Here is a 13,423-nt window from a genome sequence, read left to right on the forward strand (position 1 = left end):
GGGGGGTGCAGGGTGCATTACGAGAAACTTATCTCACTTATTTATTGACAACCTATCGTGTTGTCATAAGTAAAGTGACTACTCCTTGTGTTGTAAGACGTACATAGACTATTCCTCGTGTTGTTACACATATATTGACTACCCCTCGTAGTGTCACGCTTGTTGTTGTTAACCCATCGTACGCGCATGTTGTCATACTTATTTACTGACAACCTCTCGTGTTATTAAACCGTTGTTTGATTAAAACTCCTCGTGTTGTCACATTTGTGATGGAATACCCTTCGTGTTGTCAAACTATTTTCTTGACTATCCTTCGTGTTGTCACACTTTTATATTGACGACCCATTGTGCTGTCACACTTGTTAATTGACTACCTCTCGTGTTGTCACCCTTGTTTATTGATGACCTGTCGTGGTGTCACACGTTTTAATTGACTACCCTTTGTGTTGTCACACTTGTCTATTGATGACCCTTCGTGTTGTCACACTTGTTTATTGACTACCCATTGTGTTGTCACACTTGTTTATTGATGACCCTTCGTGTTGTCACACCAGTTTATTGTTGAACTATCGTATTGTCACACTTATTAATCGACTACCTCTCGTGTTGTCACACTTTTTTGATAACCCCCTGTTGTCACACTTGTTTATTGTCGACCCATCGTGTTGGCAAACTTGTTTATTGACTATCCTTCGTGTTGTCACATTTGTTTATTGACGACCCATCGTGTCGTCGCACTTCTAAATTGACGACCAGTCGTGTTGTCACACCTGTTTATTGATGACCCTTCGTGTTGTCAAATTTGTCTATTGACGACCCATCGTGTTGTCACACCTGTTTATTGACGATCCTTCGTGTTGTCAAATTTGTCTATTGACGACCCTTCGTGTTGTCACACTTAACTATTGATGACCCTTCGTGTTGTCAAATTTGTCTATTGACGACCCTTCGTGTTGTCACATTTGTCTATTGATGACCTTTCGTGTTGTCACACTTATCTATTGTTGACCTACGTGTTGTCACACTTGTTTATTGACGGCCCATCGTGTCGTCACACTTCTAAATTGACGACCAGTCGTGTTGTCACACCTGTTTATTGACGACCCATTGTGTTGTCACACCTGTTAATTGACGACCAATCGTTTTGTCACACTTGTTAATTGATGATCTTCGTGTTGTCACATTTGTCTATTCATGACCCATCGTGTTGTCACACCTGTTTATTGACGACCCTTCGTGTTGTCACATTTGTCTATTGATGACCCTTCGTGTTGTCACTCCTATCTATTGATGACTCTTCGTGTTGTCACACTTGTTTATGGACGACCCATCGTGTTGTCAAACTATTTTCTTGACTATCCTTCGTGTTGTCACACTTGTTTTTTGACGACCCAACGTGTTGTCACATGTTTTATTTTTTATTTTTTATAGCTTACCAATCGTGTTGTCACACTTGTTTATTTACGACCCATCGTGTTGTCTCACCTGTTAATTGACGACCAATCGTTTTGTCACACTTGTTTATGGACGACCCATCGTGTTGTCACACCTGGTTATTGATGACCCTTCGTGTTGTCCCTCCTATCTATTGATGACTCTTTTTGTTGTCACACTTAACTATTGATGACTCTTCGGGTTGTCACACCTATCTATTGATGACTCTGCGTATTGGCATACTTGTTTATTGTCGACCCATCGTGTTGTCTCACCTGTTAATTGACGACCAATCGTTTTGTCACACTTGTTTATTTACGACCCATCGTGTTGTCTCACCTGTTAATTGACGACCAATCGTTTTGTCACACTTGTTAATCGATGCCCTTCGTGTTGTCACAATTGTCTATTGATGACCCTTCGTGTTGTCCCACCTGTTTATTGACGACCCGTCGTGTTGTCACATGTTTTATTTTTTATTTTTTATTGATTACCAATCGTGTTGTCACACTTGTTAATCGATGCCCTTCGTGTTGTCACAATTGTCTATTGATGACCCTTCGTGTTGTCCCACCTGTTTATTGACGACCCTTCGTGTTGTCAAACTATTTTCTTGACTATCCTTCGTGTTGTCACACCTATCTATTGATGACTCTGCGTATTGGCATACTTGTTTATTGTCGACCTACGTGTTGTCACACCTGTTAATTGACGACCAATCGTGTTGTCACACTTGTTTATGGACGACCCATCGTGTTGTCTCACCTGTTAATTGACGACCAATCGTTTTGTCACACTTGTTTATGGACGACCCATCGTGTTGTCTCACCTGTTAATTGACGACCAATCGTGTTGTCACACTTGTTTTTTGACGACCCAACGTGTTGTCACATGTTTTATTTTTTATTTTTTATAGCTTACCAATCGTGTTGTCACACTTGTTTTTTGACGACCCAACGTGTTGTCACATGTTTTATTTTTTATTTTTTATTGCTTACTCTCGTGTTGTCACACTTGTTTATTGTCGACCTACGTGTTGTCACACTTGTTTATTGACGACCCATCGTGTTGTCACATGTTTTATTTTTTATTTTTTATTGATTACCAATCGTGTTGTCACACGTACACTCAAAACGCCTCGCATGTATTTGTCCTTGCCTTGAAACTTAATGCGCGTACCGTTTAGGCAATGCTTTGTTTATATATTTCTGTTTTCTTGATATTAGTTTCCGGACATATGCAGGATCACACGGGAAGTTTCTTGTAATATGACCTAGGAGGGGATTACACATGCTAAAGATTTAAATGATGGTCGGACGACTCCCGGAAACTGCATAGACTAACGATAATAAACTTGTCGCGGTTTCACTAACAACGTTTTATAAAATAAATGAAGATGATACAGCAACATTAATGCAAAATTAACGACAATGGTTATAAAAATAATACCGGGAACCAACCTCTTTAGCAGGAAGTCCTGTTGTACCATGTTAGTTAACACCGAGCTGTGATATGCGCCCATAACACAAATGTGTATTAGTACATGTACAAACAGTTATTACTTCATCAAATTACACAGATAAATACAACAAATAATTTACAGCTTTTATTTATATTGCTTGTGTTAGTAATTACGCCCAAAATGTTTTGGGGTAAACATTCCCTTAGTTGATATTACATGCATCATCGTGTCGCCCAAAAAACATTTGGGACGTGTTAACTGTTTCTTATGATTAATTTAAACTTACAATTGTACTTCCCTAAGGTTTTGACATACCGCTTTTGCTGCTTTTCAAGTTTTGTTATATTCCTGATTTTGTAGTTCTTATACTTGTTCTTGTTGCTTTTTGCTTGTTCTTGGTCTTGTTGGTAATTGTTTTTTTGCTTCTGTTGTTGATGCTCTTGATGTTCTTCATGCCCCTCCATATTATTCAGCCATTATATTTTATTTATAATCAATTTAAAAAACGAAATGTGCCAATTATTCATTTTCGTGGTATTATTTTGTAACAATCTTATTTGAAATAGTTTCACATGTTCGCCGTAGAATATTTCAGGTATATCAGGTTATACCATGTACCACCATTCTCAAGGGATCAATGCCTGATTGCATGTAATTAACAAGCACTTTAGTGGTTTTACCGAATCTATTGATATTAAAAAAAACACAAATACATGTTCTTCTTTTTGAACTGGTGTTTTTCGTTTAATCTTTGTAGTGATTTGTTAAGTTATTGAGTTTATTGTGTCCGTTGGCGTTATACATACAATCTGTGTATTACATTCTATAAATCCGACACTCTCGACCTGGCTTTACTTCATTGTCTGCCTATTAACTCGTAGTTTGTTTCGTAAGCAGTTGGACTAGTGGTTGAAAGTCATATGTCACAGTCGAGCTAGTGCCCACATTATCGTAAGTTTGGATCCTGCAGACGGGGGATGCTGGTTGGTTTTGGAGTTATGGGGTAGGAAAATTCAACAGGCTTCTCCATGAACTTAGATATCGGGGAGTGGGGTCCAACAGTTTTGAAGCGTTGTCTTTGTTTTATTTTTGCGCCAAAGCCTTGTGTGCGAGCGACTATGGCGCAATGCACAGGCTGTGTCCTGAAAATTGGAACCTAGAAGTGGTCTGGTGCCAACCATATGCAATTCAGCTTTTATAATTGTTTAATTTAAAGAAAACTTCATAATCAACCTGTCAATGTTTCGCATTCAGATGGAAACAATAGATTCAGCGTTGCTGAGCTTAGGGAGGTGGGTTTCTCTTTTACATTCGGCAACTATATTTTGAATTTCAAACAAAATTCATTTTGTTTGGGCGGGCTAAGGCACGGGAGTTTGCATAGTTGTAGGTTTATAAAGAGTATATATTTAGTAAACAAGTGGAATAACAGATAAAGCGAAGTGAGTTTGATGTTTACAGAAGTTAAACTGGAAGTGCAGAGGATCGTCCTCGTGTTCAATTAATTAAGATTTGAATATTCTATTCCATTTCTGTATTTTATTGTATCAAACTCGGAGACTCAAATTGTGTTTCCTTTTCAGGCCTTCTCAGTGTTATGCCAGGACCCAACATCAGATAATGTCACGCTTCCTTCTTCATCGTTGTTTACATCACAGGAACTACCTCAAACGCCAGAATCAATCACGCAACCCATATCAACAACAACGCCATCTTCAACGACACTTTCGCCGTCAATGACAGATTTGCCAAATACGTCAATGGGATCAACACCGGAAGTTACACTTGACACGCAGGTCCAGTGTAATTACACATTCAAGTCCAGTCCAGATAACCAAACTTCTAAAGAAACCGTTTGTGTGTGTCCTGACGCATTCATCTCAACGAGGAATCTCACGTGTGTAAAAGGTAAATACTTTGTGTATTGTTTAAATATGCAGACTGAAAAGATCATCAACAAGATGGTATTAATAAAAGGCATGCCTAGTCAAGTTATTCATTTATTAGTTTCATACTGGTTTTATCGGAGGAACATTTATTAGCGTACTGCATCTGTCTGTCGTCCGTTCACTACCACTGAGGTATACCTACACCTACGAACGCCCAGCTGTCAATTTGTCCCCCCATATTATTGCCTGAATTTGTCCTTGTCATGTTTTGGGACATTGAGTTAGAAATACTGAACATAACAGGGTCACACAACATGAACAACAATATAACTGAGGCATTGGAAATATATTAATAGCTTTCACAGTCATTTAAATATATAATAATTCCCACTTTTAATCATTCTGTAATCCTTCGCACACCCTGTGCACAACAATCAGCGGAAATACATGAAAACACATAACTAAGGAACCCGGAAACCGGACAAAATTTCAGTGTTATTATTTTTTTGTTAACCCCGTGTGAGGGGGTTTTTGAACGAGAGTATAAAAAAGTGAGGTAAAAAAGAAGAAATAACAGTATGAGGTTGTGAAATGTGAGAGAGAAAAAAATGAACAAGTGTTGATTTGCGAAAAAAGAAAAAATAGAGAGTGTTTCATGTATTGTGGGTTGTAGCTGGGGCAGCCCATCCACAGACAACCCACGTAAGACGTATGCATGCCTGGGTTATTAAATGATTATACAAAAAAAAAAAAAAAAAAAAAAAAAAAAAAAAAAAAAAAAAAAAAAAAAAAAAAAAAAAAAAAAAAAAAAAAAAAAAAAAAAAAAAAAAAAAAAAAAAAAAAAAAAAAAAAAAAAAAAAAAAAAAAAAAAAAAAAAAAAAAAAAAAAAAAAAAAAAAAAAAAAAAAAAAAAAAAAAAAAAAAAAAAAAAAAAAAAAAAAAAAAAAAAAAAAAAAAAAAAAAAAAAAAAAAAAAAAAAAAAAAAAAAAAAAAAAAAAAAAAAAAAAAAAAAAAAAAAAAAAAAAAAAAAAAAAAAAAAAAAAAAAAAAAAAAAAAAAAAAAAAAAAAAAAAAAAAAAAAAAAAAAAAAAAAAAAAAAAAAAAAAAAAAAAAAAAAAAAAAAAAAAAAAAAAAAAAAAAAAAAAAAAAAAAAAAAAAAAAAAAAAAAAAAAAAAAAAAAAAAAAAAAAAAAAAAAAAAAAAAAAAAAAAAAAAAAAAAAAAAAAAAAAAAAAAAAAAAAAAAAAAAAGGAAATGGTATGCGACTGCGACTTCGTCAGAAAGAGTTACTGATCATACAAAATAGATTCACGACTGATCTTCTCTTTATTGGTGGAGTTAAAGGGAGTTAACCTAGAGGTATAGTTTGATATAAATGGCCCTGCCTTCATCTAACTCTTCCTTTTTTGACCCTTGCACCTATGAATTATTTCATCCAACACTTGTACAGTTTTCCAGTAGTGTTTTCGGAACGCTTTTAAGTGTTCGTTCCTTTTCAAGATTTCTTTTCACGCCATTTTAAATTTTATTCAACTTCTATAAATACAAGATCATCAACAAACTTAATTAAGATATGACTTTCAATCTCTTCCAGAATGCATTGCAGTTTATATCACTTCAATCCATTTCCCATTTCCATCGTTCGTTAGGCGACATTATGATGCATTAGTAGTACTTCATGCTATTGACTCATTCACTGAAATACTACTTATGATAAAAGCATAAAAAGGATTATCTTAGCAAGTACGCAAAGCAAAGAAATAAGCGTATATCTTTCAGAAAACATCTTATTTATATAAGCTACATTGTTTCTACTGCAGTAAACGTAAGTCTATTTATCACCTAATGTAGTGCGTTATCCAGTGAATATACCCATGGCATATCTTTTTGCATATTAACACATGTTATATGACCTTTCAGCCCTGTGATTGTTTGTATCAATTGTGACGTCACGCCTAGGACAAGTACATGACGTTACAAACTTACGCACTGGCGTAAAAATGGCGGCTTTTTACATTTCAAGGTTGCATGAAAATTGTCGTTTTCCACGAATAAATGCCACAAATCTTGATTATGTGATATAAAGGATCTTACACTCGTTTTCATTTCATATGAAATGGATGAAATTCTTAGACTCGTTTCATAAATCTCATATGAAATGGAAACTCATGCAATATCCTTTATTTATGAGGTGCTGGAAGAAGGAAGCATACTCTGAAGTCAATCTCTCATCCTATATACATCTTGTTGGTAGCTAGGGTACCAGCTATTCGATTTGTATTCGCTTGATTATTGTCTTTAAGCTTGCTATTATATTTCTCAAATGCTGGATATAGAATCGTACGTCCTCACTCAGGTCATCGGAACGAAATTATTTGAAAAGAGATTTTACAATGCCAAGGGGTATCACTTATTTATTTGAGCGTTTGAACAAGAATTGATGGCATTAAAGTAAAATGTATGCATTCATTTTTTAAGTCAAAGAGAAACAGGGCTACTTAGACCAGATAAGCGTTTTACACTCTGTTAGACTGTCACTCGTTAAAATTTTGCCATTTGCCATAAAGAATCACAAAGAAAATTACCCTTTTTAAAAGTCACCAGTTTGCAAAATATTTTATATATTTTGTCATTTGATAAGTGTTTGTAGGGAATTTGAACAGAGGTTTAGTGTACCTTCATAAATCGTATACATAGTAAAGAGTTTTTCTTTTTTTGCGGACATCCTTGTGAGCATGTTTGCTATTTCGTTTTTATATGTCTTCTCTATGAATACATAGAAGTAATCTAGGTTTTATTATTGATGCTTTGAATCTGGATGTTGTTGACATAAATGTACAAACCCCTCGAAGTGAAAACCTGTCAGTTAAAACTAACACTAAAATTGTTTTAGAAATGTACAAAGAACATCAAATGTTCCGTTGTATTATTATTTCCTTATATTTTCTGGTCTTATATGTATATATATATATTTATGTACTGTAAGATGGCATTCATTGTGATCAATGTTTTCTATTTAAAAAGTTATTTCAGAACTGAACCCTGTTGTGTGGAAGTGTCGTTGGGGCTTATACTTCATAAACCTCAACGCAACATGGTTCAATCCTTACATCTATATTCAGTGCAATTTCGATATTTGTTTTTATAATAACTAAAATATTTGACTTGTGCAAACCTATGCCATGGAAGATGCCAACGCACGTGACTTCATCAATCACTGTTTGGCGCTCTCTTGGTAAGATACACAAGTATTTTGTAATGATTACAAAGTTAAAAGAACATAACTACATGTACACGTTAATTTAATCTGAAACATATGGAAAAATAATTGTAAACAATCTATAAATTGAGCTACTTCCCGCTCTAATTTGCTGACGTATTTTATTTAAGTAAAATACCTCAACCGGAAAATCTTTGAAAAAAATGTAAACATGTAAATGTGTTTTAGAAAAAGTTTTTAAAATGTCTTTACATTCTAAAAAATGAGCACTTAAGCTACACCCGTTTGCTATATTCATACCATAAGCTGTGTTTAAATTCGAGTTTTTTGTTATATATATTTTAAGACATAACCCCCGTTTCATTCAAACTTGTCTGAATGTCTTTCCCCTGTGTTTTGTTACATAGTAAACGACACTCTCATGCTTTTATTTGTTTTATGTATATATATTTTAAGATGCGATTTCATTTTTAGCATCTGTGTGTTGATTTTTGATGATTTAGAAATTCAAGTACAAGAATATCATACTTGTTAAATATCGTTTTACATGTATTTGAAAATTTTGTTAAGAAACTCTTAAGTGGGAAGGAGCGTTAAGTGGCATATACATGTAGCTCGGAACGTTGGCACAATTCTATTTGATTCGGTAGAAAATATGTTCAGAATAATTAAATTTCAATTTTGCCATGAACATGACTTTTCTTTTCAATTTTCAGAGACTGATTTGGCACCAACGAATATAACATTAGCAGCAACTAAGACCCAACTCAATGTGACATGGGCCTACAAATATTTGTCTCCGGGCAAAATTCACTCCAACTTAATAACAAATATCTCTGGAAACACATCCATGGACGATACTAACCTGACCTTTCTCTCTCGAAGTTCATCAGTTCCTGGACAGAGAATCAGTATAACAATCACTCCGGTTCTCAATGGTGAACCGATTACGTTGTCTGCTGCAAGTGTATTTACAGCATTTAGTAAGTATCATTTGTATCTTTATTTAAAATCAGTTCAGTGAAGGATTTATTTTGTAGAGCATATACTTATAATACTCATTGTTCTTTCAAGTGTATCATCATTGAATTATAGATTGGAATTAATGTTTAATGTGTTTTTCATCTATCTGTCTGTCTAACAAACGTTGTAGACATGAAAAATACTCAGTCATAATCAACCTGTATTAAGGATTTAACTGGCGAATATTTGTTCAACGAAACAACTCATAACATGAACTAAAATGTGTTTATAAAATGGACCTAACTTTGACAGTGTTCATAAATATTCTTGTCGAACGCCAAGCTAATATTCCTACAACAAGTAATGGCGCTTGGTTTGATCTTCATGAAAGAGATTAATTTCTATCTATTCACGCAGGGAAATGTAACTGTCCTAGACTAGGGTTCTGACTAGAGCACTGGCTCCATAGTTCATTCTGTAACTACAATCACAAGCGCTGGAAGTGATCAAACATACTACAAAATGTATTTGTAAACTGAACCAAAACAATAAGAAGTTTATTTAGTTTAAAAAAACGACATTCAAAAGCTTGCTATTCTCACCCGTCGTGTGATGCAGTGTAATTACATTTTTGGTTTACTGAAATGATCACCAAATTGTAAAGGGGAAGTCATCTGTATGTTATTGTAAAGGGGAAGTCAACTGTATGAAATTGTAAAGGGAAAGTCATCTGTATGTAATTGTAAAGGGGAAGTCACATGTATGTAATTGTAAAGGGGAAGTCACCTGTATGTAATTGTAAAGGAGAAGTAACCTGTATGTAATTGTAAAGGGGAAGTCACCTGTATGTTATTGTGAAGGGGAAGTCACCTGTATGTAACTGTAAAGGGTGAGTCATCTGTATGTAATTGTAAAGGGGAAGTCACCTGTATGTAATTATAAAGGGTGAGTCATCTGTATGTAATTGTAAATGGGAAGTCACCTGTATGTAATTGTAAAGGGGAAGTCACCTGTAAGCTATTGTGAAGGGGAAGTCACCTGTATGTAATTGTAAAGGGTAAGTCACCTGTATGTAATTGTAAAGGGTGAGTCATCTGTATGTAATTGTAAATGGGAAGTCACCTGTATGTAATTGTAAAGGGGAAGTCACCTGTATGTAATTGTAAAGGGGAAGTCACCTGTATGTAATTGTAAAGGGGAAGTCACCTGTATGTAATTGTAAAGGGGAAGTCACCTGTATGTAATTGTAAAGGGGAAGTCACCTGTATGTAATTGTAAAGGGGAAGTCACCTGTATGTAATTGTAAAGGGGAAGTCACCTGTATGTAATTGTAAAGGGGAAGTCACCTGTATGTAATTGTAAAGGGGAAGTCACCTGTATGTAATTGTAAAGGGGAAGTCACCTGTATGTAATTGTAAAGGGGAAGTCAACTGTATGTAATTGTAAAGGGGAAGTCAACTGTATGTAATTGTAAAGGGGAAGTCAACTGTATGTAATTGTAAAGGGGAAGTCAACTGTATGTCATTTTAAAGGGTAAGTCACCTGTATGTAGTTGTAAAGGGTGAGTCATCTGTATGTAATTGTAAAGGGGAAGTCACCTGTATGTAATTGTAAAGGGGAAGTCGCCTGTATGTAATTGTAAAGGGGACATCAACTGTATGAAATTGTAAAGGGGAAGTCATCTGTATGTAGTTGTAAAGGGGAAGTCACCTGTATGTAATAGTCAAGGGGAAGTCACCTGTATGTAATTGTAAAGGGTGAGTCATCTGTATGTAATTGTAAAGGGGAAGTCAACTGTATGCTATTCTAAAGGGGAAGTCACCTGTATGTAATTGTAAAGGGAAAGTCAACTGTATGTAATTGTAAAGAGGAAGTCACCTGTATGTAATTGTAAAGTGGAAGTCAACTGTATGTAATTGTAAATGGGAAGTCAACTGTATGTAATTGTAAAGGGGAAGTCACCTGTATGTAATTGTAAAGGGGAAGTCGCCTGTATGTAGTTGTAAAGGGGACATCAACTGTATGAAATTGTAAAGGGGAAGTCATCTGTATGTAATTGTAAATGGGAAGTCACCTGTATGTAATTGTAAAGGGGAAGTCAACTGTATGCTATTCTAAAGGGGAAGTCACCTGTATGTAATTGTAAAGGGAAAGTCAACTGTATGTAATTGTAAAGGGGAAGTCAACTGTATGTTATTCTAAAGGGGAAGTCAACTGTATGTAGTTTTTAAGGGGAAGTCAACTGTATGTAATTGTAAAGGGAAAGTCAACTGTATGTAATTGTAAAGGGGAAGTCAACTTATGTAATTGTAAAGGGAAAGTCAACTGTATGTAATTGTAAAGAGGAAGTCACCTGTATGTAATTGTAAAGGGGAAGTCAACTGTATGTAATTGTAAAGGGGACGTCAACTGTATGTAGTTGTTAAGGGGAAGTCAACTGTATGTAATTGTAAAGGGGAAGTCAACTGTATGTAATTGTAAAGGGGACGTCAACTGTATGTAGTTGTTAAGGGGAAGTCAACTGTATGTAATTGTAAAGGGGAAGTCACCTGTATGTAATTATAAAGGGGAAGTCACCTGTATGTTTTACGTTTATCTTGCATAACACAAACTTCGTAACGGCAATATAATGACGTCTATTGGTCTATGATACACTTAACAATTTTAAATTCTAAAACGTTTTCTTTTCGTCCATATTAAGGTTTTCTTTTACTTTTTGACCACAAACTTTAAATACCGTTTGTTTATCCAAATTTAAAATGTCTTAAAGTATCTAAAATCTATAAATGCTTTTCCTTTTTTCTTGTAATGTTTTAAGGAAATGTTTGAAAATCAAAATTCCAAATTTCAAAACCGTTTTTGCGGTTAGATTATGAAACTGTTGATATATAAGGCAAAGTTGAATAAACTTGAAAAAAGCCCAACGTTTTCAGTTCGCGATCTTTGGAAAAATAGTCTCCAGTTTCGGATGTTTTTGTAAGGCAGTCATCGTCATTTTCTTTTCAAATATAAGAAGACTATCAGGATACAGTACAAGTTTACTCCGAATGTAATTTTATCAAGTAATGTTATTTATACTGCAGTGTTTGTAAATTGTTTGTGTTGCTAATTCTTTCCTTAAAGTGTTTGACATGTCTTCTCAACTATAGCCACATGTTTGCACCAAGCCACGAATGACCTTCCTTTATTCGTCTAACTCGGGCATGGTGAAGATCAATGTGTTGCTCGAACTCTAAACAGCAGCGCGCGTTCACATGGCGGCCAGATCCCTGTTTAACAAATTCTATTCTTACTTATGGTGATTTTTTGCGTTTTGAAACTTTGCCGTCAAATATCCAAACATTTAAAATCCCCCTTTTTCAGAACCAGCGATGCCAGGTACTTTAATAATCCCTGTCGGAGGATATAACACACCAAATGCAACTATCCTATGGAACAAATCTGATGGACATGTTGACGAATACCAGATTCATATGACACCTCTTTGTCCAACCGGAGTCTCTACTGAAAAATTCCTGTCCAACATAGCAAACGTGTCGGTGACCGGGCTGAAGCATGGACGCAAGTACCGGTTGAGCATTACGGCAGTGAGTGGTAACGTAACAAGCGATACCAGAAACATCACTAGTATCACCACAAACGACATCGGTAGGTGTTTGCTATACACTGTAAACATAGCACGCACTGATGTCTTTGAATTACATAATATCAAACATTGAAGATTTTTTATACAAATGTTGATATTCAAATAAGTTTATAAAATAAGTTTATGAAATAAGTAATGTAATCTTACCTTTCATACAATCTGCTGATCATTGTGTCAATCTCATATTCAAACACTGCTGAAAATGGTTCTGTTGGGTAAATGTGATGTATGAAACTTACTCAAAGGAAAAACTTACATTTTTTTAAAGTATAAACAAAGCTCTTTAAGATAGCCTTACTAAATGTGAATTGTTTTTGCTAACAGTTCCAGATCCCCCTAAAAACGTGACCATACTACCATCAATACAAACCACAAGCGTCCGTCTCGCCATTGAACCAGACAGCGATGTGGAATGTTCGACCATATATTATGAAGCTACAGTTTTGTTCAGAATCTACGATGACGAAGAGTTTGAAGTATACCTCAAAAGAAACATTTCCGTTAAACAGACAAACCTGACCATCGATAACCTTGTTCCAGGTAGGTCCAATCCATTAGCACAATATGCTATTGTCATAAATTTACGAATAGATGTAACGTCACATCGAAAAATCTAATTTTATTATAGCATCAACACTATTTAAATGTTTGAATAACTGCTCAAATAAATCACTGAAATCGTGGAAACCTTCCACATCATTCCACAAAAATGAAGTATTCGAGTTCGATCTCTCCATTTGTTCATTATCGATCGGTAAAACATTATTAATATTCTATTGAATCCTATTAAATCCTATTAAATTACTCCAGGCG

The 13,423-nt window shown here is 34.8% G+C and overlaps 1 protein-coding gene across 2 annotated transcripts in view; it reads left to right on the top strand.

Annotated features, from left to right (window-relative positions):
- Positions 1-13,423, top strand: part of LOC110458055 (tyrosine-protein phosphatase 10D-like) — a 32,622-nt gene that overhangs the window by 1,972 nt on the left and 17,227 nt on the right. For both annotated transcript variants that reach the window (XM_021509604.1, XM_021509605.1), the window contains exons 2-5: positions 4,480-4,804; positions 8,718-8,984; positions 12,328-12,612; positions 12,935-13,150. In XM_021509604.1, coding sequence (XP_021365279.1) covers positions 4,480-4,804; positions 8,718-8,984; positions 12,328-12,612; positions 12,935-13,150 — 1,093 coding nt within the window. The remainder of the gene's footprint in view (positions 1-4,479; positions 4,805-8,717; positions 8,985-12,327; positions 12,613-12,934; positions 13,151-13,423) is intronic.

This window comes from Mizuhopecten yessoensis, unplaced genomic scaffold (assembly GCF_002113885.1).
Source record: "Mizuhopecten yessoensis strain PY_sf001 unplaced genomic scaffold, ASM211388v2 scaffold9417, whole genome shotgun sequence".
NCBI classification, from domain to species: domain Eukaryota; kingdom Metazoa; phylum Mollusca; class Bivalvia; order Pectinida; family Pectinidae; genus Mizuhopecten; species Mizuhopecten yessoensis.